The sequence below is a fragment of the Typopeltis vanoorti genome, chromosome 15 (assembly GCF_054136105.1).
Source record: "Typopeltis vanoorti isolate ZY-2024b chromosome 15, IOZ_Tvanoo_1.0, whole genome shotgun sequence".
NCBI classification, from domain to species: domain Eukaryota; kingdom Metazoa; phylum Arthropoda; class Arachnida; order Uropygi; family Thelyphonidae; genus Typopeltis; species Typopeltis vanoorti.
In genome coordinates, this window is record NC_143563.1 from 41,732,138 (window position 1) to 41,759,628 (window position 27,491).

Here is a 27,491-nt window from a genome sequence, read left to right on the forward strand (position 1 = left end):
TTTTGCAAAGTTTTGAGAAAAACTGAGTTAAAGTTTTGAAGTCTCTATTACGTAATAGCCTGTTTAATTCTTTCATTGTTGTGAAATAATCAAATATTACCAACTTTATTTAGAAAATTATCAATAGTGTTTTTCCCTGCAGGATTTTTCCTGTATAACAGAGAAACTTTATAATAGTTTTCTTTCTTTCTTTCTTTCTTTCTTTAAAAGTCCTTAAAAGGACTGGCTTAAAGGGGCTAAGCAAGAATGCTTTTCATATTCTCCGTTATCTGTAGAGGACAATGTATGGATATGGTGTTATTGAGCTATGAGCTCTGACATGACTGGAGGGTAACAGAAATAGCCGAGCCTAAGTTAGAACTTCATTGGCTACAGCATTGCGATCCATTACCATCCCACGATTCTTTTCCTCGACCTCCCAGCTTATAATAGTTTATTATTTATTATAAGGACTGGCTTATATTGGCTATTGATGTTACCTTCTGATCATGGCAGAAGGTAACAGCAATAGCCAAGCCTCAGTTGAAACTTCATTAGCTAGAGCGTTACCATCCAAAACCCTCCAAGGGTATTATTAATCACCGCCTCTATAATAATAGTATCTTAAAGTTCTTAAAAGAACTGGGCGATGGACTGAGTCCTTCACTCTTTATCCTGTCATCTGATTGAAGAAAATCTGTGTGGATTGGGTATTATTGAGCTAATAGCTCTAGTCATGACTGGGTAACGGCAATAGCCGAGCCTCATTTAAGACTTCATTGGCTTTGTTACCCTGCAAGTCCTAAAAAGGACTTTTTCCTTCCTCTTTCAATAATAGTATAGTTCTAATAGTTCTAATAAGAACTGGGCGATGGACTGAGTCCTTGACTCTTTATGCCGTCATCTGAATGAAGAAAATCTGTGTGGATGGGGTGGTATTGAGCTAAAAGCTCTAGTCATGGCTGGGTAACGGCAATAGCCGAGCCTCAGTTAAAGCTTCATTGGCTACAGCATTGCTATCCGCTACCCTGGAAGTCCTAAAAAGGCAATAATAGTGTTGTCCTTATAAGGACTGGCTTAAAGGGGCGAAACAAGAATGCTTTTCATCTTCCCCGTTATCTGTATAGGATGTAGGGATAAGGTGTTATTGAGCAATTAAAGCTCTGATCATGGCAGGAGGGTAACAGCAATAGCCGGGCCTCAGTTAGAACTTCATTAGCTACAGCATTGCCATCCATTACCCTCCAAGAGTATTGGATTGAATCACAATAATAGTATTTTTTCTTATAAGGACTGGCTTAAAGGGGCGAAGCAAGAATGCTTTTCATCTCCCCCGTTATCTGTAGAGGACAGTGTAGGGATAAGGTGTTATTGAGCTATTAAAGCTCTGATCATGGCAGGAGGGTAACAGCAATAGCCGAGCCTCAGTTAGAACTTCATTGGCTACAGCATTGCCATCCATTACCCTCCAAGGGTGTTGGATTGAATGAATCAATCACCGCATCTCCTCGAATTTCACAATAATAGTATAGTTCTTAAAGTTCTTAAAAGAACTGGGCGATGGACTGAGTCCTTGACTCTTTATCCCGTCTTCTGAATGAAGAAAATCTGTGTGGATGGGATGTTATGAGCTAAAAGCTCTAGTCATGGCTGGGTAACGACAATAGCCGAGCCTCAGTGAGAACTTCATTGGCTACAGCATTGCCATCCATTACCCTCCAAGGGTGTTGGATTGAATGAATCAGTCACCGCATCTCCTCGAATTTCACAATAATAGTATAGTTCTTAAAGTTCTTAAAAGAACTGGGCGATGGACTGAGTCTTTGACTCTTTATCCCGTCTTCTGAATGAAGAAAATCTGTGTGGATGGGATGTTATGAGCTAAAAGCTCTAGTCATGGCTGGGTAACGACAATAGCCGAGCCTCAGTTAAAACTTCATTGGCTACAGCATTACCATTTGTTACCCTGGAAGTCCTAAAAAGGACTTTTTAATAATAGTCCTTATAAGGACTGGCTTAAAGGGGCGAAGCAAGAATGCTTTTCATCTTCCCCGTTATCTGTAGAGGACAGTGTAGGGATAAGGTTATTGAGCTATGATTAAAGCTCTGATCATGGCAGGAAGGTAACAGCAATAGCCGAGCCTCAGATTGAATGAATCAATCACCGCATCTCACTGTCAATTGATTCGGTCTTAATAATAGTATAGTCCTTATAAGGACTAGCTTAAAGGGGCGAAGCAAGAATGCTTTTCATATTCCCCGTTATCTGTAGTGGGCAGTGTAGGGATAAGGTTATTGAGCTATTATTAAAGCTCTGATCATGGCAGGAGGGTAACAGCAATAGCTGAGCCTCAGTTAGAGCTTCATTAGCTACAGCATTGCTACTCATTACCCTCCAAGGGCATTGGATTGAATGAATCAATCACCGCATCTCACGGTCGATTGATTTGAATTCTAATAATAGTATACCATTGACGACCATTGACGTTACTGACAGGATGGGTGAAGCACAAGTGCTTTTCATATTCCCCTTTATCTGTAATGAGAGTTATTTGGGAATGGGAGATTTGTGAGCAATTAAGCTCGCCCTCTGAGGGCAGTAGTGTTAGCTATGATCAGTTGAGAGAAGAATAGCCTTCGGTCTTTTGTGTTTGTAGTAATCAGTCTCATTGTAATTGACAGCTTGCACGATTAGTGGGTTTGAGTGTGAACTTGACTTCACGAAGAATTTTTCTGCAAGATCACGAAGAAGGGAGGAGATGTATGGAATGCCGGTTTCTCGGTGAATCTGTGAATTTCTGACGATAATAATAGTATAGTTCTTAAAGTTCTTAAAAGAACTGGGCGATGGACTGAGTCCTTGACTCTTTATCCCGTCATCTGAATGAAGAGAATCTGTGTGGATGGGGTGTTATTGAGCTAAATAGCTCTAGTCATAGCTGGGTAACGGCAATAGCCGAGCCTCAGTTAAAACTTCATTGGCTACAGCATTGCCATCCGCTACCCTGGAAGTCCTAAAAAGGACTGGATGTTTTCGCTCACCATCCTAATAATAGTATACCCTTTAAACTTTATAGTTATAATAGCCCTTTACAAAAAATAAAATGATGTATTGTTATACATTAAAAAATAGATTTTTAAAGTTAATAAACTAATTTTAATAATTTAAATAATATATTATTACAGTTTACAGATAATTTTATTCTCATTTAGTTATTTTTTCGATAAATTCAATTAAACAACAAGTTTTTTCTAGTTTCTAATTTTTATAATTACAAAATTATTTAATTGGTCGAAGAAGCAAGACTCATTCTGCCATCGTCATTGAAAATGAATTTGTTTAATAGAACGTAAATAAAATAAATTAAAAGGTTTTATTTAAGAATTAATTATGTACTTTTTTTTATCATTGAACGAAACTTACTATTTCGCTAATGCTAATTGAACTCATTCAACAGCTCGTGTTATTAAATTTTTATTTCATAAGACTTTATTCCGGATCGTATTTCGTAATTAATTTATTTATACATTAGGATTTCTAGCTCAGGGTTCTTTTTCGAGACAGCAGTGACTGATAATGTTCAAATCGACCGATACTTAATGAATTGTCCTTGTGTAGAATATTTTGAAACAGTTTGATTATCAGAAGGAAGGATTTTTTTAACGGAAGGAGGCAAGCTAATGAAAATCATAGATTAGATAGTTAAAATTGTTTAAAAATAGCCTGATCCTTGAGACTTTTATTTAGTGGAAAGGCTGTTCACCTTGTAACAATTCTAAAAAAAAAAAAACGCAATTAGTTTGACGAAATATATAAAAGAGTTCTCGATCTTAAGAGGTTAAGGAGAAATTTATTGAATTTTAGTATATGTAATAATCTTTAAGGGAAACTATGTTGCAACGTATGTAAACGAATTTTCTACAGTTTTTTCCTTAGTGAGAAGGATACCGAAAGATATAATTCAAGATAATAACTAAGTCTGACTTTCGCAAACAAAGAAAACATTTTATGAGGAAATAATCATAATTTTGCATGTGTGTGTGTGTGTGTGTGTGTGTGTGTGTGTGTGTGTGTGTGAGAGAGAGAGAGAGAGAGAGAGAGAGAGAGAGATGAATTTCAATTCCTGAAACAAAAACATGATCTGCCTCTCCAATGATTGTAATAAGACTCGGTACCAATCATGCGATAAAACAGAAGACAAGATACGGATGCAAATACCAGTGAATGTTGTAATTCGAGCTCGCAAATCTAGACGATACTCAGCTCGACTTACCTGTCTGTGTGGTGTTTCATGTTTTGTCAAATAAATACTGGTGAAATATAGCTTACTTTCCTTCACATTTCAGCGGTCAAAGTCCAAGGTCTTTTAGCCACTTTTGATCGCTTGGTATATACATGAATAAAATGCGTGATTTGAAGTTGGGGGTAGATTTGATATTAAATCTGTTTTCATATAGTGAAATTCCTTATTTAGGCTTTCTAAAAACGAGTGAAAAAAATTAAATCCGGTGGATACAATTCTTTCCTTTTCCTTTTTAAAACACAAAAAATATAACACAATATATAATGCATCACTGCTAAAAAAAAAAAAATAGTCCTTATAAAAACGCTCTAGTCACAGCTAGATAACAGCAATAGCCGAGGCTCAGTTAGAAGTTCATTAGCTACAGCATTGCCATCCTTTATCCATTACCCTCCAAGGGTATTAATCACCGCATCTCACGGTCGATTCATAGTTAAATAAATATGTTTATTTAGAAGAAAGTTATTTTGAACTCTAATAGGTGTACCTTTTTTTGCTGGTTGCAAATCAATGATTTTTTCAAATGTATTTCATGTTAAAAGTGAAAAAAAAAAAAAACACATTTTATTAAATATAAATCCCTTCTATTTTCCAAATAAGAGTAAATTATTACATCGGCTTTCAGAATTTCGAAGGTAAATTAGAAATGTATGTCTTAAAAAAGTAATAATAACAGAAGACAATAATAATTATTAGAAAAGAAATAATAATAAAAGACAAGGAAACCTCGAACTCAAAGACAAAATAAACATTATATACGTGACGTGCACATGGACAAATTCTTATTGGTTACTATGGTTTATTGGTTGCTAAGATACACGAAGGACACCCAGGTATTTCTCTTAAAATAAGTTTCGCGCAGCTCTCGTTTCGTATTCTTGTGCAGTAAGTACGTAAATAATGCTATTCGGATATTTTACACCACGCCTTAAAAACAACTAAAACTTTAATGGTATCTTAATTATTTATTATATATATAGGAAGATGGTTTAATGTTAAATCTGGTGTGAGACAGGGATGTACCTTATCCCCTCTGTTATTCATTATCTATATGGATCACATTATGAAGGAAAGTGGTATTAAACATGATATCAAAATTGGAGATGTTAATGTCAGCTCTTTGCTTTATGCGGATGATGTTATACTTCTAAATAAATCCGCTACAAGTCTGCAAGATTCTCTGACTAAATTGAATAACTGTTGTAATAGATATGGTATGAACGTCAGCAATAAAAAGACAAAGACAATGAAAATAGGCAGAATCACTGAAAATATCAACTGCATTATGAATGGAGAACCTGTGGAACAAGTAAAACATTTCAGCTACTTAGGCACGATTTTTACTGAAGATGGTAAACTAAATATAGAAATAGACAACAGAATCAGCAAAGCTGGTATGGTGGGAAGTCAATTGAATAAATTCATATGTAATAAGAAAGAAATTAGTCGGAACACTAAATTAGCTGTATGCAAGACAGTGTTCAAACCAATTTTAACTTATGGATCTGAAAGCTGGGTCAGAAGTAAAACACTTGACCAAAGACTAGAGACTGCAGATATGAGAGTCCTGAGAAAGATTAGAGGCATGAACAGATGGCATCAATGGCAATATCATATTAAAAACGAGGTTATTAGGAAAGAACTTGACATTGTCAGCATCCAGGAATGCGTTAGCAGAGCTAATCTTAGGTGGTATGGTCACTTAAACAGAATGGGAGAGGAAAGATTAGCAAAACAAGTGTTCTCTGCCAAGTTGGCAGCAAAACGACCCAGAGGAAGACCAAGATATAGGTGGATTGATACGGTACAAAGTGCCTTAGACGATACAAATATAAGATCTGATAATGTTGGAGTCTTGACAAGTAACAGACTGATTTGGAGGAAAATTGTAGATAGGAAGTTAGTAATGAGGTAAATTTTTCATGTAGTACTATCATATCCTGTACATCCCTTGAGGGTACATGGCAGGAATTTGATGATGATGATGATGATGATAATTATTTATTTTTTATTCTTATCACAACGTCTAATGATTATGTATTTTAATGACTTTAGCTGATTATATTTTATGGATCTACTCATGAAACCCTTAAACGTGTCAGACAGTCAAGGTATCTGAAAGTTCATTAAATTCATAACAGATGTCATCAAAATTCATTTTCGCGTCGTTATTTTCCCTCATGAGTTAAAATTATGATAATTCTCATACAATTCCTTGAATGATATAGCTTTGTTTTTGATGTTCATTTTATATACAAAAAATGACGTATATATAATTATTAATTTTATTATAATAATTGTTAATTATTATTAATAATTTATTATTATTAATTTATTATTATTAGTTATTATTATGTTAGTTCACGGTTAGCTTAGTGGCTATTTGTTTCGCAACCATATGCCTGGGAAAGAAGTGTCCTGTCGATTCGATTCCCGTCGTCGACGTGAGGAACTTAAGGATCTTTCTCAGCCATAGCCAATGCATCTGGTCTTGGGCGTGGACAGCAGAGTTTTTCTTCCCAGTTTATCCAGGATTTTTCCTCCCACAAGCAGGCAAACCGGTTCCACACTGATTAGAATCATGAATCAGAGGAGTGACGAACCGGGCTGCATTCATTCGTCAGTAATCTCCTCATTGGAGGTGGGAGACTCAACCCGTCCTAGGACGGAAAGGATAGGATATTAGTTATATATAATATATATAACTTATAATATAATATAATATGTATAAGTTATATATATAACTAATATCCTAGGACGGGTTACTACTGATATACTAATGACACCCATCATATATATATATATATATATATACTGTATGTACTTGGTTTTAATTTTTTACCCAAGGGGTAAAGGGAATGCAGCAGAGGATTGCTTTCTTGAGTAAAATATTAAAACCAAGCACTGTATATAGTTTCTTGACATCTTTAATGTACATGTATAGTAGAATCGAATAAATACTTTCTACATCTTTCTCTTATCCAGAGATTTTTATTAATAAGGTCTGTCACCTTTTGGCTACTTGTATAATTACATCATTCTACTATAGACGTAGCAACAAAATGATAATCTCCACATTTCTTCATCATCTTTATGTATTTATGTAAATGATAGATGAGCACACTTTTAATAAAAACTTGCACGACAAAAGCAGGTAATTCGATTGACACCAACGCATTACATGAACGTAGTAGGAGGGGTGGAATAAAGACCAAAATGAAATGTTATAGATTGAGTTAACGATGAAGTTTTACTAGACTTCTTAGTTATTGTATACAACAGTTAAGGAGCATAACCAATACGAACATAAGGGAGGCATTCAAATTATGAAGACGCTATGGGTGGAACGATTCCAAGTTTGAAGTTCGATGATGGTTGTCAGTAGTATACCAGAATCTATCTGCATTCCTGATTCGTCAAATCTCAATGACTTTTTACGATACTTTTTGTGAAAGCTAAATAGTCATTCAGGCACCTCTCTACCTAAAAAATCCTGTTAATACTAAATGAGTCTTTAACCTTTATTAAAAAAACTTCTTTTTTTTTTTTTTTTTGATTTACACATAGAGTAAATGTAGTAACACATAGAGTAAATGGGTGTTTGTCATGACCTCTAGGCGCGGCTGTTCCTTAATGTATCTGCTAATTTCATGGGATTCTTTGGCTGATGTTTGAGACGCTAGTCCAGTGGTCGCCAAAGTGGTCGATATAACATTGTTAGGGGTCGATAGAAAAATATAAGACATCATTGTATAGGTAATATTTAATTCGGTTAACTTGGATTACCTCCATCCTGAATGGCAACGCAATTAAGAGTGAATCGGGGGAACAGTGACATGAATAGGACCTGTAAGATGGAGCAAGGTCATGAAAATAGTTACGGAGGCCAATCAAGTAGGCCAAAATGACGTATTTACCAATAAACGGATGTCGGTAGTTCCCGTCCGGCCAGCAGGGACATGGTTGAAGCTGGTTTTAGTCATGTTAATTCCATTTTAACAAAACAAAGAAATAAGGTAGATATAGAATTCCGTGGAGATTTAAGGCTGAAACTTACTAATTTTGAACTCAACATTTCTAATCTTGTCAAGAGGCACGAAGCACACCCTTCACGTTGACAACGTTAGTAAATTGTATACTAAGTTAATAAAAATCTTATTTTCTTTATTTAAATGAAGGGGATATTAAATCCCACATTATTTCAAAGCCGAATAAGAAACTCAAAGATCGGAATCAAAGAGTTTCATGCCGAATCTGGGATTTAATATCCCCTTCATTTGAATAATGTTACATCACCGAAGCGAAGCCTATTGGCTCTTTTATTTAACTCTTATTTTCACATATATAAGGAAGATTGTATTATTGTTATTTTGTTATCTAAATTAAATTTTATATTTTATATATTATTTATCCCTCCTATCAAATATGTAACGTTAAGAAGGATGTCAAAAACGTATCCCTTTGACGTTAAGCCAATATAATAATATATACTATATTATACATACAATAACCACTGTAACTATAAAATAAACAATCTAAAAACTCACATGAGCGTCTTTTTTGCTTGTCCTATTATAATTACTTAATAGTAAAATAGAGGGGGTCGATAAAAAGTCAAGAAACTCTTGAACGGGTCGACGGTCAAAGAAGTTTGGCGACCCCTGCTGTAGTCTCTCTCCTGTTAGATAGTGCGTGACTAGAGGCAGAGGATGACTTCTCACACTAGCATTTTTGAAATTAAAAAAAAAATCAATGTCTATTGGTTCTGTTTTATTAATTTTTATTTTATTTCTGTGTTTTATTTTATTTTATTTTTCTTTAGATAATCCACAAACCCTGCAAGTTTTTCAAACAAGTTATTTCAAAGAAGGTTTTTGGCTACAGTGGGGGATACGCTTACTACTCATCCAATCAGCCAGACATGAAATTCTGTGTTTAAGTATAGGACAGTGGATAGGTTAACGATCTCTATTTTATCTCCCTCTATTATAAATTCATTTAAATTGCCAGAAGCCATCACTTTTGTTTTAAATTAAGCCTGACTTTGTTACATTCCCTCTTAATCAATAGAATCGACCGTCCAGATCTTGCTTAGTTCTTGCTATGAGGGTTGTATCATCTACATATCTTAAATTATTTATTTTTCTGCCACCAATCTTAATTACAGCCGGAACTTTCTCTAAGTTAGCCATTCTCATAATATATTCATTATAAATATTAAGAAGATAGGGCGGCAATACACAACCCTGCCGACACACCCTCTTTTTCCACTCAAATAGTGTTTCTATTGAAGCTTCTTGGTTGTTATACAGCTCTCTTATCAAGAGAATTAGATGCTCAGGTATTCCCATTGATCTTATTACAATCCACAGTCTGTTGTGATCTACACTATGAAATATTTCGTATAATCAATAAAACAAATTAACAGTTCCTTCTGAAATTCTCTTGTCTTTCCATAATCCATCTGATGTTTGCTATTTGGTCTTTAGTGCCTCTACCTCTTCTAAAGCCTGCTTATTCTTGTGGCATTTCTCTATTACCACAAATCATCTATATGTACGGAAAATTACGCAGGGAAGATCAAACGTTTTGGTTGAATTTTAGTCTTTTTTACAGTCAAATAGAAAGACAATGCAAAATCTGTGTGGGAAAAAATTACTTTTATTTACTCAAAGTTAAAAAAGAATTAATTTATTTGAAAATTATAGACGCAAGACTTGATATTTTCATAAAATGTTTTTAAAAAGTTCCCAAAGAAGTATATAACTTAGTTTTCAAGTTACATTTTTTAATTAGGAAAGATCAATGTACAGCGTACACGGAATTCAGATATTTGTAGATTACACTCTGATTTATTTATTTATTTATTTTATTTTATTTTTTTTTTTTCAAGCTCAAGTTCCTAATGCGCATGCGCCAATGTTCGAAGCAAAAGTTGTAACCAGTAGAGCAGTTACAGATTCATTTACACACATTTAAGTGCTTGGAATGCGGTGGACGAGAAGGGATGTCATCTCTCAGTATAATAATAATTAACATCTTCGTGACTCTTGCAATCAGCTTACAATGCCTTCATTGGCTCTTTTTTTTTTTTTTTTACATTTAATTCCAAGGTGCTCTTTCGGAATGTGTAAAGAGCGACTGTGATTTTTTTCCCCCGCTGCTATCATTAGTAAAATAGACTGAATAAAATAATTAGTCGAATTGCAGGAATGCTTGCGTAGAATAGCCGGTTTTATGGGCGGGATCCAGACATGATAAATCGACAGTTGCCCAAATACATTATTTCACCAGTCAAAAAAAATAAAAAATAAATAATAATAAATAAATACTTGAATGTGCTATAACGTAAATACATTTCATTCAGCCTTAAGAGGAATATTTTTGTCTGGTTACAAAATTATGAAGTCAGAAGATATACTAATGAAGCAATAAAAAGAAATATACGTAGACGATTACTATACACGCAAGTATCTGACGCTGGTCATTAGTTGCTAGTTTATACATATAATCATTAAATCTATGGAGAAATAATTACGAGTGTGCCAAATGCACAACAATTGAATATTCCAAAAGAATTATGTTTTGCTCCGAGCGCCACCTTTCATGTCTAGATTCTTCTCGACAAAACACCAGTATTCAGAAATACAGTAAAATAAATAATTAATTAAGTGTTATTTTTCTATTTCATGCATTTTTATTAATGTATTGTTTTGAAGAGATAATTTTTAAAATAAAAATAACAAACTACATAAAAATCTGCGCCATATAAAGAGGTCCATTTTTTATCTGGCGCAAAAATTTGGAAGAAACCATAATTAGCTTATTTAATTAATTTGTTATTATTATTATTATTATTATTATTATTATTATTATTATTATTATTATTATTATTTTATTTAGTTATATTATTTATTTCATTATTATTGTTATTATTATTATTATTTTATTATTTTTTTGGGAGGAAAAAAAATGCCAAGTCCACTTCTTATACCTGTATAAACACAGCACCTGTAGAAACAAGACAATAAACACCTATCACCTGCTGTTTATTGTCTTGTTTCCACGACGCAGTATCTCAAGTTTTTCATGAGAATTACACGCATCTACCTTCTGTTATTAATTCTACACTTCCGTACTTAAAACGTCTAAGAAATCACTTGAATACCTTCGTCCGTCAAGAACCACGTGTATTCATTGTTTCGTAGTAACCGCATGCACGTGGTAGACCCGAGCATTTATTGTTCCATAGCTCTCGAACCACAGTATTTCCATACTCTTCAAATGAAATAGTTGTTCATATATATCCCATTATAAGAATTCCTAGTACAGTCTATAGAGTGAGCATTTCATAGACGTTTTTAAGATTTATATTTGATTTCAGTAAATATGATTTATTGCAACTTGCTGCCGTTAATAACAGAGTGATTCTTTGCTTTGTAGTTCATTTATAGCAATTGAAAGGAAGTCGACGAATCACTTTCACCTAATGTCAAGGGCAATAAGGAACAAATGTGTTTATTTGAATGTCAGCGGTTAGTGAAATCATTTCCGTATTTCAATGTGATATCTCTGAAGCATGTTACCCTTTCCGAAAAAACGTTTTCTTTTTCTTTCACATTTAAAAGATCGACAAAGAATGTCAGCTGTATTAAAATATTAAGATACCAAAATATTAATATATTTAAGATACTAAAATATATAGTCCTTATAAGGACTGGCTTAAAGGGGCGAAGCAAGAATGCTTTTCGTCTTCCCCGTTATCTTTAGAGGACAGTGTAGGAATAAGGTGTTATTGAGCTATTAAAGCTCCGATCATGGCAGGAGGGTAGCAGCAATAGCCGCGCCTCAGTTAGAACTTCTTTGGCTACAGCACTGCCCGCCAAAATACACATAAATATAAACATGGATCATCTATTAAGAAAAAACTTATTAATTTAAATTTATAGTGTCTTTATTTGTTTGTATATTCTAAAATAAAATCCAAGTTTTTATTAAAAATTAAGATTTTAATATGTGTATAATTAAAGTTAACAAAAGATTTTAGAAAATATTTTGTTTTTAGTGGTAGATTCTATGGGAAAGCCTCCCAGCTCGGTTTTGTCCGGAACTTTTCTTGCCGTTGGAGGATATGATGACTGCTTGAATGTACTTGTTGGTAGAGGGGACAAACCACCAACGAAACCCGAAGATAAACTTTTCCAAGGACAATACTGCATGGTAGAATTAAAATCTCCAAGAGTTGTCTCAAATGCAATCAACACTTACCATTCTGGGAACCGATCAGGATCTCCTATAAGCACTTCCAAGACAGTTAGTATATTCTTATCTGAAAACATATATTGATTATAATGCCCATAATTATACAGGCAATAATATTAATTCCACTTGTAATATATTTGTTGAAGTTCTGATTTTTAACATCAGATGGCAGTACTGATTATCGAGTGGAAAGTGATTGTTTATATCGACTTTCTTTACAGTTTTTCAAGCTTTTTAAACGATTCCGTAACGGAGCCAATAATTATTCATTTCGCATTGGACTTTGTCTGCCATCCACTTGTACTCAGAACGATATTCAATCCATAATTTCCCGAGGTAAGAAACTTACAATCTCTCAATTAAAATTACCACTTAATTTAATTATATCATTAATATAATTAAACGACAGTTTACAACATACGATTTCATATCATTATAATATAAACATGTCTAATATGATTACGTTTATAATTTTAGTTAGTGTAATAACAAGATTTTGAACTTAATCAATTTTAAGAAAGAATTAATATTTTCAATTTTAATTTCTAATTAAATATTTTATTTGAATACAGGAAAGCAGCTTTTGATAATATAAATGTAAAATAAATATTTTTATTTATTTAAATTAAAATAATTGCACATTTATAATAATAATAATAATAATAATAATAATAATAATAATAATAATAATAATAATAATAATATGTTTTAATTAATTGATCAATCAAACTTTATTAGATATATGTAATATTCATAATACATTACATGAACTCAATTTTACATAACAGATACTTACACGTACATAATATTTTTAAAATAATGATAATAATAATAATAATAATAATAATAATAATAATAATAATAATAATAATAATAATAATAATAATAATTGTTTGCACAACTTATATTATTATAATATTAACAATGATGATTACTGTAGATATATACAATAACAATAGATATAATTTTTCTATATAATAATTTTTTGAATAAAATCATTTTTTTTTATTATCATCATACAGAGTATTTACATATGTACAACTGACACATTACATTTTCTGTTCTATACAAAATTCTGTACCCAGTTTAGAGTACCTTATTTCTTTTTAATATTTTTTCTTTGAATATAAACACACTTTTTCTTTTCATATCAGTATCATAATTTATTATTATACATTCATATTGATATATATATATATTACAATAATTTGCAGTCTATGATTATGAGGATTAGTTGAATGAGGCGGGCTAATCCCCCCCCCCCCACTTCGAAGCTAGTGTTAGCTTTTATGAAGAGAGGAGGATTTAGCCTTCACTATTTATGTTGTTGTTACTGTTTATGGATGGGGTGTAGGCATTGGATGCTGGTGATTTGTGTTGTGTATATTAGTGTTAATGGTATATTAACTTTGTTGGTATATTTTCCAGAGTTCGTGCTTTATTGTTCTGTGGTTGTCTATGTGTTTTAAATTTCTTGGGAGGTTGTTGAGTTGCGTGGGTATCTGATGTGATCTCACAAAAGAACCATATGAGTTGCTGAAGGGTCTAGGGATGTAAAGAGTTACTGTGGGTAGTGTTATGCGATATGTGTCTCTTTTGTTACGATAGGTGATGTTGAAATAATTCCTTAGTAACATTATGTAGTGTTACTAATGACTTTTAATGCTCAGGGTTCTGTATATCGCCATAAGCGGGGAGGATATTGTCTGTTGTGTATAAGGTCTCCAAATCACTGCTGACACAATTTTTCTATGTAATGTTTCTAATTTTGTTAGGTGGCTGTTTGATGTGTTTGCATAGAATGCTTTACCGTACCTGAGTAGAGATTAACAGATACCGTGGTATAGGAGTATTTTTATGTTAGATGGAATCATGTCTTTTACTTGGAAAAATTTTGCTGCGATGATCTGGAGTTTGGTATGTAGGTATTCTATATGTTTTGTCCATTTAAGGTGGCAATCTATAAAGGCCAAGGCATTTTGCAAGTGTTACTGGTGTGATTTTGCGACATTGGCAACTGTTTTTGTTCTTAATGCAGTGATGTGTGACAGTGTAGCAATAGTGTGCGGGGCGCGTGATTCTCGGATTATATATTATTAACATCTGTGTGTTGGTGCCGTTGATTACAATTGAGTTTTCTTAGAAGGATTGTAAAATATTTATTTTACAATCCTTCTAAGAAAACTGTATTTACTGTTTTAACATGAAAAACAAAGGCAATGCTTTGCCACCAGAACTTTGTATAATAGCTCTATATGAGAGCACAAGAAAGTTGTTTACAGTTATGTGTATGAGAAAGTTGTTTGCGAGCTCTGCGAATAACACCTTTAAAGTTAGTTTCTAAGAGTACCGCTAGGTTCAGACAAGTTTCTGCTGACCGGCAAGATAAAAAAAGAAAAGGGAGTGCTTGGAGGAGAACAAAGAGAGGGTTGAACTTAAAAGAATATGAAAGAGTCATGCCGAATTCTTCGGGGTTTACAACCCTTAGTGCAAGGTACAGAGAACGGGAAAATAAAAGGGGGACAGACGAGCATAAGGGGCTTCCAGTCGTCGGCAGAGGAGAGGCAGTCGGAACCACAACAGAGGATAGTCGGAATCAAAGCAGTGGCGGCAGAGAGGCAAGGCCCCAGTTACGAGAGAGGAGTGTCCAGGTCCAGTTGCCGACAGAGGAGAGGGGAGATCAAGTTGACAGAACAAGACGAAGCGCTGTTACCGAAGAGAGAGAGCCAGTCAGTGGCAGTTACAGTCATCGGCAGTTAGAAGCAGAAGTTCCCGAAGTAGGATCCAAAGGAGAATTTGCCTGTAGACCTCTTGCATGTGCTATTCGAGTACCGCAGATTGCAGTCCAAAAGCCCGCCAATATCCCGACGTGATACCGCTGAAGGAAGCCTAAGGCTCGAGATGAAAGAAATGCCATAAAAACTTTAGTGCAAGACTCTTGACTGGATGTGCGATACAGAGCCTCTGTAAGTTCCATCCTTTTGTACATTTTCTCTTATAATCTAGGAGATATGTTGTAGATGGACTGTTAAGAATTAGTTTAATAGTAATAAGAAGTGAACGTAAGAGGGTCAATTGGCATGTTAGAAGTTGATATCAAATTTGTAAAAATAACTTACCAGAGAGTTAGTTAACCTCTTTGCGAGTAAACTAGAAGTTTAATAAGTTGAATTTGTAAGCAAAGAGTAAATAAGTTTTTAAGTTAAAGAGATTATTTAGTGTTGAAGTAAAAAGGGTTCTAATTTTATGCTAAAGATTTTTTTTAGATGGGTAGAGAAAGCAATCTCCCCGTCGTTGATTCATGTATTTCATATTAATGTAAATAAATGTGTTTTAATTATTTGTTAAAATTTTATGTTTATAAAATCTTGTGTTGAAGTTTTCTTGTTTTCAAGTTAGTGCGTCGTTAATAATAATTATTATAGAAATATAAATATTAGCATATAAATATTAATATTAATGTAATAATAATAATAAATAATTTGCTTACAAAAAAGTACTTTGTTTTTAATTGAGGGTGTTCTCTACACCGCTTTTGCGAAAGAAAAACCTCAAGTTTATGGAAAGAAAACCCTACATCATATTCATATCAGATAAAGATTAACTCACCTTCAGATCATAATCGCTTGTAAAAGTTCTTGCTTCTTAGAAGAACTTCGAACCTCGGCGTTTCTAACAGAGAAAGGCAGAAACATAGGTTTCACTACAAAGGATTTTTTTGTTTACTATTTATTTAATTTTTTTAACAATCGGGGGCTAAGGCAGTTTCAACTTCAAGCAGTGACATAGTAAAAAACGATTTTTTTAACCTTTAAAAAGAGCGCTACAATACTGCTAACCGATTGTATTTAGATTAGCTCCTTAGTACACTGGGGTGAATATAATTATAATTGTCCATATATATTTATTTCTTTCACAGCTACTCAAGCCATAAGGTCTAAAGCAGAGGTCCTCCATTGTGAAACTAAGGAAAATCGTATTATAAGGACAGAGGAAAAGGTCATACTGTGAGTATTATAAGTCTTCAGACCTCTATTATAGAGGTCTGAAGCTAATTAATGCACTACTAATAAATACTTTGCAGATTCTTCAAGGGATCGTGCCTTTTAAGTAGTGTAATACTGAGCTAGAGTGTGCCAATGTAGAGACAAACACTTTATCTTAAGTCATTCAAGATTCATTGAAGAATCAGGTTTATACTAAATATTCTCTTGTTTAAAGTTAAACAAGAGAAGTAAGCATATGAATTTCCAGCTGAGATACTCTAGTTTAAATGCTTTCATAAAGAACAGGAAAAATGTGGATTTAATTTAAAAGTCGACCTTTTGGTTTTCAACAGAGAACATCAACTGCTTAAAAATATCTTCTAAGAATTTGTAAATCTATCAATGGAATTGCTTCTTCATTTTTCACCAAGAGCATTGGTGAGAAATGGAGTTCTTATCCTGTAATGCAGCCCCCCCTCCTCCGAAACTATTGGACATTTTTTTATCATTAGTGTTGGAGTGTTATGTAATTAATCAATAATAACACGATATTCACGAAATCCTCATCCGATTACTGTTTCCCCCACTACCACGCTTTACAGTTCAGATTTTGTTGAAAAATTTTCCCTCCAAACTCGGTCACGAGGTCGCTAAAGTGAGCATCGCTCTACAGCATGTTTTCTATACTGCTCAAAGCAATTAGGGGATATTCTCGTTAAAATTATTTCACGCTAAAATGTATAATTTGTTATATTTGTAATAAATATCGATTATTTATATATTAGGAAAAAGAAAACCAGGACGTACTCTTAAACGATTCAACGATGACTTCTAAGGCCGGAACAGGCCTTGCTAGGCCTTAATCCTTGATATGCATGATGATCGATTATTTACACAATATCTCATCAATTACACCCTAGGCATAAGTAAAAAATATTTATTCATGCATAGAGTACCCAATAGTTATAATTATTTGCAGAAATTTATACTTATCCAACAGAAACTAATTGTTTTGAGCAGTATACTTGCCATGCTTCTAGATTCCAGCATATGTAAGCATGCCATTATTGAATCCTGTTATGGAGCATTGAAGATGAGAATTCTTGGATTTAAGTTGTTCATGAGTTCAACAAAGCCATTAAGCTTTGTTGAACTTGTACATATACTGACTTTGTGTTCTGTAGCATTCAAGGTAAACAGAAGGATATTGATTAAGATTGTTTGGTAAGCTGTTTTAAAAACTTTCTATAAGAATACACTTTTTGACATTATAGAACCATATGAGGGATTGGACGCATAAGTTCAAATATGGCGGTCATTAAATTTAAAAAAATAATAATAAAACACAAGAACACCAAATTCAGATGACTAACTAGTAGATGGAAACAACGACTTTTAACCATTTTAACCAGCTGAGTGTCACTTCATTTGACACTTTATCGCAGTTTTTACTATTTACATGTGCTTATTCAAATTCATTGTCTTTATTGTAGCCTATGTTAGAATATTTTGCATTTACACATCGCTATCCTATACTTTTGGATAGGTCGTGTATAAATCATATTATTTTCACTTTTGAATCGATGACAGTATGGTATAAGACCAGAACAATAAACAATAGTATGACATGGTCACTTTTTTTTTTTTCTTTCAGTGTTGTTCTGTTGATTGTGTTGGGCTTTGTTGTGATTGGTACAATCGCAGATGCTACAGTCAGAATATGGTATCCAATGAGAAAGATGGAAACCGCCAATGATGCAAGATGTAAGTGAAATTGATTAGCTTCAAATGGAATTATCACGATATTTCATTCTTATTTTGTTTATTTCTTACGATGTCTTGAATTTATAAGAAAAATACCATTAAAGCTCAGTTTATTTGTCTTTCTTTCCTATGTTATTTATTTCTTCTATTTTCTTTTATGTTATGTAAATCTCTCAAAGAGTCTGCGTAGCTTAGTAGAAGTGGCGTTTGCACTCTACAGCGCTTGACCGCACGACGAAAGGCGTTCGAATCTAGTCGCTGGCTAGAGGAACTATTTCTAAGCGTTTTCTAGACCGGTTCCAGAGTTAGTCGATCTCTGGCACGGGCTAGCAGGTTTTACCTCCCGGAAACTCGAGTTTTTCGTCCCGTAAACTCAAGAAAATCGGCCGTCGAACCCACACTATTTTCAGACATTAAATATATTGTGTTAGGGTTAGGGACCACCAGATGGCGGCACATACTATCCACCTTCTTCACTGCGTGCCGATTAATTAGTGATAGCCTTGGGCCAGCTATCACTGATTGGCTATCAGTGGAGATTGAACTGCCCACTCAGTCTCCAAAAGTTAGATAAGGCTTAAAAACAGCCTTGCCTACTCCCTATACGGTAGGGATGCACAGACCGCGGCCCTCCGTTGATTTGCTGGCGGCCTGCCTCACCGTGTATTATTTTAACTTTAACAAGTTACACGATAGGTAATTTTTAAAAATGGTACATGCGCAAAGCAAAGTAGCTGTGACGTCACGATTGCCTGTCTACTTACGATAATCGGTTAGTAATAATGTTAACAAATTTTATAATTCGTCTATTTGTCATATGAGTATTTTGTTTTCGTAGGTGCGGTTGCTACAATTAATTATCACCACTAGGAAATGATAAAAAATAAATTCTACAATGGATAAAGCAGGGCCAAGTAGGAAAAGCAAACTTCAGGATGAAAAACGGCAGTTTCAGGATAGCTGGACCGAAAAATGTGGTTTTGTGCAGTCGTTTAATAATATCGTGTGCTTGATTTGCAAAGGTGCTGTAGCCATACCAAAAGAATACAATATAAGGAGACACTATGAAAGTCTGCATTCTACATTTTCAAATCTACCCGAAGAACTACGTAAACAAAAGATTTCATTTTTGAAACGAGAATTGACAGGTCAGCAAGTGATGTTTACAAAACCTATTCAAGATTCGGAAATCGCAACAGAAATAAGTTTTGAAATATCTCGCCTTATAAGCAAAAAAGTGCCGACCATTTACAGACGGAAATTTCGTTAAAGATTGCCTTGAGATAGCTGCTAAAAAAATTTGTCCTGAATCAGCCAAAAAATGTTGAGAAAATTCAGTTAAATAGGATGACTGTGCAAAGAATTACTGCAATGTCGGAAAATGTAAAGAACCAATTAACATCTTATTGAAAGAAATTTGCCTCTTTTTCATTAGCTATTGATGAATCACCTGACATTACTTCCACAGCCCAGTTGTTAATATTTGCACGTGGAATAACGCAAGAGTTTGAGGTAAGTGAGGAGCTGATTGGAATGAGTTCATTGTCAGATCAAGCGAAAGGTAATGTCATGTTCATTGGGCTTTTGGAACAGTGTTCCAAAATTGATTTAGATCTGACAAAATTATCAGGTATCACGACTGACGGAACTCCTTCCATGATAGGAGCTAATTCTGGATTGGTAACATTATTGAAACAGCATTTGGGACGGCACGACGATGAGTTGATACAATTCCACTTATAATCCACCAGGAGAGCTTGTGCCCTAAGAAACTTGGATTTGAACATGTCATTGAAAGTTGTGGTTTCAACGATTAATTTTATAAAATCCCGTGGCCTTAATCACCGACAATTTTAAAAAGTTTCTTGAAGACATTAAAAGTGAATATGGTGACTTAATTTTTTGCACAGAAGTGAGGTGGCTAAGTCGCGGACAAACATTGGAGCGGTTCCTAAATTTAATTTAATTGATGAAATTGAAATCTTCATGACTGAAAAAAACAAAAACGTCCCTGACATAAAAAATCCGGATTGGTTATGTGACTTAGCCTTTCTGGTTGACATTACTAATCATTTAAATACGTTAAATACGCGACTTCAGGGCAAAGATCAATTGGTTACTCAACTTTACGGCCACATTTTGTCTTTTCAGTGCAAGTTAAATCTATTTCAAATCCAACTGAAGTCAGGGAATTACATCCATTTTCTAATTATAAGAAAGTTTCTGAGAAGTTCAATGTCAACTTCAAAACTGTGTGTGTTGAAAAGATTGATAGCTTGATATCAGCCTTCAAGGATCGGTTTTCTGATTTTAAAAAAGTGAAACCGTTGCTAGATTTATTTAGCAATTCTTTTGCCATTTTGCCTGAAAATGCACCCGAATCAGCACAGCTTGAACTCATCGACATTCAAAACGATGAGAGCCTGCGAAATAAATTTAACGAAGGCAATTTATTAAACTTTTATCGTTGTGGCGATAAAAACAATTATAAATGGTTGCGAGATAATGCATTAAAATGTGCAAGCCTCTTTGGCTCAACATATATTTGTGAACAAACTTTTTCAGTCATGAATATTAACAAATCGAAAAATAGGAACCGCTTGACTGATGAAAATTTAGAATCAATTTTGCGGTTGGCTACTACAAAACTCGAACCAAATATCAAATCAATGCAATGTCATGCATCAAATTAAATTCACTTACTTTTTATTACCTTTTTTGTAACAATTATGATAGGTATAAATAAAATAAACAATATATGGTAGATAACTCTCAAGTTTTTTTGTTTTTTTTTTTTGGCAGCCCTCCCATAAGTAACAGTGGAACTATGCGGCAATCGGCCTTAACAAGGTTGTGCATCCCTGCTATACGAGAACAAAAACGCGTTAGCTGATTTTTTTTTTTTAAATCTCTCTCTCTCACACACACACAGCTGTCTTCGAATTTTAATATAATATCTATATTATATTAAACATTTATTACTAATTTTAAAATCCTTTAATATGATTAAATGATTATAAAATGACGTTTTCCTCATTTTGCTCACTTTATTGATCGCTTCCTGAACTGAGACATGGCTGTTTTTCTTTAAAAATACCCAAGAAGGAAATACTGAATCTAAGAACAAGAAGTGATAGAACTGATAGTTCCGGATGTTCCTTTGTTTCTTTCAAGGTTGTAATAGCCTATATCTTCTTTTTATCACTTTTGCACCTGCAAGAGGCACTTTTTTGGGAATTGTTTATGATAGAGGGAAAGTCGAGGTCAGTTGTAGTGAGCGATTGTCTTCTGGATGATGAAGGTAAAAAAAAAAACTGAAGCCTCACCTATTATATATACATTGAGTGGGAATCATCCCCCCACCCCCCCACCTCTCATCAACTGATTGCTTCACATATTAGTTAGCATCGTTAAGAATATGGAAATCACACAATCAACAATAGTCCTTATAAGGACTGGCTTAAAGGGGCGAAGCAAGAATGCTTTTCATCTTCCCTGTTATCTGTAGAGGACAGTGTAGGGATAAGGTGTTATTGAGCTATTAAAGCTCTGATCATGGCAGGAGGATAATAGTATTAGCCAAACAAGAATTACAACATCATTGGCTACAGCATTGCCATCCATTACCCTCCAAAGGTATTAATCACCGCATCTCACGGTCGATTGTCATTCTACTGGCCTACAATCAACAAGTCCTTATAAGGACTGGCTTAAAGGGGCGAAGCAAGAATGCTTTTCATATTCCCCGTTATCTGTAGCGGACAGTGTAGGGATAAGGTTATTGAGCTATTATTAAAGCTCTGATCATGGCAGGAGGGTAACAGCAATAGCCGAGCCTCAGTTAGAGCTTCATTAGCTACAGCATTGCTATCCATTACCCTCCAAGGGTATTGGATTGAATGAATCAATCACCGACTATGTAAGTAAAGGTGAAATCTCAAAAATACGGACGATCTCTAGGCCACTCCATAGTGGGCGAAAGACCGTCCTAATCTCAGCGTTGGTTCCACTCAGTGACGGGCTCCCCGACCACTGAGCAGAACCGCTCATATTCCGAGGAAAATAATTCACCAGCAAGTACCCCTCAGCGGGCCGTGCCGGAGAACACTTTCCCCGGAGACTCAATTGCTCCCTTAGGGCAAAACCTAAGAGAGCGAACTCACTAACCCAGGATAACAGCAACAGCCGACCTCAGTTAAACTTCATTGGTTCAGCATTGCCATCCGTTACCCTATATATGCATATGTATATGTATATGTATGGGCATCTCATATAAAATCAATCACCGCATCTCACGGTCGATTGATTCCTTCCTCATAGTTCCATTTCTCAATCACCGCATCTCACGGTCGATTGATTCATCTATATCACAATCAACAAGACCGATTTGCTTAAAATTTTATATACTTTTTATCTTTTAAAATAGATACTGTTCCTTTGTTATCTCTTAATTTTTGTTAATTTCTTTAAGTAATTTAATAATATTTTTTATTCTAATGTTTCATAACATTTCCACTAAAATTTTATAATCTAAATCATAATTTTTTAAATATCTCAAAATCCATAACAGATTTTTTAACTTTTGGGAATATATCTTAACATTTCTGTGACGCAGTGAAAGGGCGTGGCTTCATTGCGCTCACTGAGTTAGGCCACTGTATCTTAATTGGTGTGTTAGTGAAATACTCAAACGCATGAGCAGATTTGCTTGTTTTACTCTATTGCGGGCAACCAGTTTTCGACTCTATTAGTTTCATATAGTTCATTCTTTTACGGTGAGCTAAATGCAACCAATTTTATTTTAAAAAATAAAAATAAATCATGGGTTTTCATTCCTTAAAGGGAATAAACGACATTCGTTTAACCCTTTTTATATATCCCCCCCCCGCGAAATAGGTTATTGGATCTCACCTTTCATCATGTTTGTAGGGCGAAGGTAAAGAGAATACGGCGTACAATTTCCGCCATGTTGTGTTCCTAATCCTAAATGGTAATATGTATATAAACGTGTGCGTTTTAAAGTTGATTTTTCTTTTGATAATGTTCAGATATTGTTATATACAATAGCATATCATGAGGATGGTTACTCATTTTTATGATTCCTAATCATGAAAGGTTGTAAGCCTATAGTACCGTGAGTAGACTAATGTTTTTTTTTTCTCTATTATTCGTTTATTTATTCAATTTTATTTATTTCTACCATCCGAAATCCCTAGAATTTCATTAAAAATGATGGTATTCTTGCATTCCACAAATCTCTTTCATAAAGATATTCCGAACTGTTTTATTATTTTTTTCCCCATTTTTATTATTTTTTTTCATGTTTTCAGCTGCCTTCATCAAATTCCTTAAAACTTTCTCTTTCTACACAAACTTCCGGCAGATGATATCGACAGATTCACCTAAAGATCCAATGGAAGCCATGAGAGGGATGCGCGTTTTAACAGTGATGGGCACCATTTACAACTCCACATATGCGATAGTTCATAGACTTCATTTTTTGAAATACAGTAAGTATATCTAAATGATGTCAGTTCCCAAACGGGGAAAAAAAGCATGCGTATATATATTTTAACATTCATAAATTTAAATTTAAAAAGAAATATGTGAATGCCTTTTATTCCCAAATAAAAAATTTAAATAGTATTAGGACGATTGCTTGTCTTGGTGAAGAACGTTTCTGCGAGATCATGAAAGAGGGATGTGATGTAAGGAATGTTGACTTCTCTGTGAATCTGGAGGTTTCTAATGAACCATGGGGCATCCAGAATCATCCTCAGGTATTTGTTTATTCTCTGCAGTTTTTGAATGTTTGTTCAAATCCATGCAGGAGATGCGTAAGTGATGACTGGGCGTATTACCATCCTATAAAGGAGTAGTTTGTTCCGAGTATCCAGTTTGCTTCTTCTGTTGATCATGGGGTAGAGTCACAAGATTACTTTGGATGTCTTCGAGCTTATGTGTTTTATATGATGGTGAATTTGAGTTTTTTGGCAAGCATAATGCCGAGATATTTGACTTCAGTCTGCCATGGAATCTTGACTCTTAGCAGGTGTATGTCCTCCTTGATTTGGACCTCCTTTTTGGATTGGAGAACAGTATGGCTGAACTGTTCTGGGGGTTTGCTTGGATCCTCCAGTCCATCAGCCACCTCTCCATTATATGAATACTGCTTTGGAGTCTTCTGATAGCCAATTTGGAGCTGAGAGATCTTGCTAATAAAGCAGTATCATCTGCATATAACGCTATGTTTGTTGAAGTTGGATTTTGAGGGATCTACATATCAGCTATGTAGATAGAAAATAGCAGGGGGGGCAGAAGTGAGCCCTGCGGCACATCTGCTAGGATCTTGCGGTCTGGTTGATACAGTTTCATTTATTTTGAACTGCATGTATCTGTCTTTGAGGTATGTGTCAATCATGTTTATTAAATTAATTGGAATATTGAATTTGATGAGTTTGTAGAGAAGACCCTGATGCCACACCTTATCAAAAGCCTTCGCAGCATCTATGAAGACCGCAGCTGCGTGGAGATTCCAGTTGAAACCTTTTGTGATATATTCGACCAGTCGGTGTATCTGTTGTATGGTGCTATGGTTTTTTTCTGAATCCGAACTGCTCATTTGGAATAATATCTAATTTTTCCTTTGCCGATTGAAGCCTTGTAAGGACGACTTTTTCCACAACCTTTCCAAGGCTGAATAGAAGACTGATAGTTCTGTAGCTTTCGGGGAGTTGAGAATTCTTTCCAATCTTGATTGGCGTGATATCCGCCGTCTTCCAAGTTATGGGAAAATGCTTGAATCTGGGGATGGCATTGATTTTGTTGACTAGATGCCCAATGGCTTTTCTGGGGAGTGGATTGATTATTCTGTTTGTGATTCCATCTGGATCTGGAGCCGTTTTGTTGTTCAGATGGGTTATGATATTTGTAACTTCTGCTGAAGAAGTGGGCGTGATAGGTTCTGAGTTCTCCTTTTGTTGTCTTAAGACTTGCTTGACTCGGCGGTGAATCTTGTAGATAAGATTTATGTTCAGATTTTCATAAGAGGGATTATATTGTTTCCAAGCTGTCAATTAGAGCTTCGGCTTTTTCTTTATCTGTGTGAGCAATTCCTTTCTTGGTCTGTATTGGGGGTATTGGTTGGCTTTTAGTGCGGAGGGTTCTCGAGAATTTCCAGATGGAGTTGTCCTCTGGGTTTAGATTAGTCAGTTTGGTTTCCCAATCTTGGTTTCGATGTTTTTTGCAGAGCTTCACAAACTTGTCTATTTAAATTATTCATAGTTGTTTTATCTTGTGTGGATCTTGTATTATAGTACCTCTTTCTGGGTTGGGTTTGTAATCTGATTAGATCCCTGATTTTCTCAGGGATTCGCTAAGTCTTTCATCGCTAAGGTGAAAGACTGTGGTTTGCATAACTGATGCTACCATTACTTTTTTATTTGGCTGGCAAGGCTGTTTAAAGCCTTGCCAGGCTATGTCTATTTCCTCTTTTTTGTAGATAATAGGTACTGGATCGATGTGATCTGAGAGAGTTCTGGAGAGCTTGTCCCAAGATATAAAGAAGTGTGGAGGAGAGAATTGCCCTTGTGTACCGAGCTTAAGAAGAATGAGGTTGTGATCAGAAGATAACTCGTTTAATGTTTCCAGTTGATATTGGTATCTGATGTTTCTGAGAATGGCGATGTGGTGTACATGTGCGCTTCCAGCTGGGCTGTGATGGGTGGGCTCTGTGGGTTTGGCTATAACAATAGAATTTCGCGTTGAGTAGTGGTTTAGAATACGACAACTGTCATTGATTATGGAGATGAACTAAACTGTATGCTTGGCATTAAAGTCTCCAGCCATGATGATGGAATCTGTGGAGCCGAGAATGGAGTCCAAGTCAAATACCAGTAATAGAATGCTAGATGGATTGTATACAGCACAAATTTTGATACTACCAAATTGTTTGTATGAACTTCAATATCTGTTATCTCTAGGTTCTGGGCTTGAGGATTGGTCAAGGTATTGTGGCTAAAATAGCTTTTAATGTATAAGCTGTACCTCCTCCACTGGTAGTGAGTCGGTCTGTTTTGTATCAAATGTAGCTCCGTAATTTAGGGTTATTAGCTGGCCTGAGATGTGTTTCATTTACTAAGATTATATCAGGATTGTATCTGTGAGTGAACTCTTGCCGTTCCAGGATTTCGTTCCTCACTCTAATTGTTTCCACGCAGTTATGATAAGGGAGTTAGGCTTATATTTCCTTTTATTCATGATTGACTGTCAGAATTGAATGGGTAACTTGCAGGAATTTTTTCGTAGAGGATGGCGTAGGATTTGTTTTGATGAACTCCTGGAGCATGGTAGCTAGCGAGGCAGTTAATACTGATGTTAGGTTGCAGCTTGTGAGTTCGTTGGAGGAAGTATCCTTGGCTCGTGCAGTTTCGGCGTATTTTTCGGTCCTGGTTTCAGGTTGGATTCCTTCCTAAGTTGTCAAAGTGGAGGTTGTTTGGGCAGGATGGCGATCTGCACGGTTGCTCGGAGTATCATTGCTGGGCGGTGGATGGGCGGCTTTTGCTGACCCGCGGTTCTTTAGATGTGCACGCACCCTTTATAGTTTTGGCGGGATGGGGACCTGCGCAGTTTGCGCACTTAGCCGCCGTAGATCTTGATTTGGTGCATGTGATGGTCTGGTGGCCTTCGCCACATTTTAAGCACCTGAAGTTGGCCCGGCATAGTTTTTGGGCGTGCCCAAACAGCTGATATCTGTGGCACTATCCTGCTGACACTCTCTTTCTTAGAGGTTCCGTAGTAATTCTGAGGCCACAAATAGCAGTGAGTTCATGCATCTTCTGAGTGTTATCAATCTTTACAAGTACTAACGGCATTGACCTTTTGTCAGACCTGAGCATCCTACTCACTTTGATTGGGGTCATGCTCTGGCTACTTAGATCAGCGGAGATTTCTTCAGCGGTGACACCGCGTATCACCACCTTTAGGGTCTTTTCGCTTGGTAAAGAAAAGGTATAGTAGGGAAGATTTTTGTTGTCCATTAGCCTTGTCATGGGATTTTTGTGTTAAACAGGAAGATGTCCCCTTTAGGAAGCATCAGTCTTCTGGTGATTCATATGCTCTTCTGGGGATTCACTTGCAATCTTCATTTGGCGAACCATTTTTCAGTCCGTAGTAGGTTTTCTTGCAGTTTTTTGAT

At 35.1% G+C, this 27,491-nt stretch overlaps 1 protein-coding gene across 1 annotated transcript in view; it reads left to right on the forward strand.

The window, feature by feature from the left end:
- Nucleotides 1-27,491, forward strand: part of LOC150098692 (nose resistant to fluoxetine protein 6-like) — a 65,461-nt gene that overhangs the window by 16,971 nt on the left and 20,999 nt on the right. Inside the window, exons 2-6 of the mRNA XM_090405733.1 lie at nt 12,349-12,596; nt 12,767-12,881; nt 16,465-16,552; nt 18,186-18,295; nt 23,626-23,805. Coding sequence (XP_090261859.1) covers nt 12,349-12,596; nt 12,767-12,881; nt 16,465-16,552; nt 18,186-18,295; nt 23,626-23,805 — 741 coding nt within the window. The remainder of the gene's footprint in view (nt 1-12,348; nt 12,597-12,766; nt 12,882-16,464; nt 16,553-18,185; nt 18,296-23,625; nt 23,806-27,491) is intronic.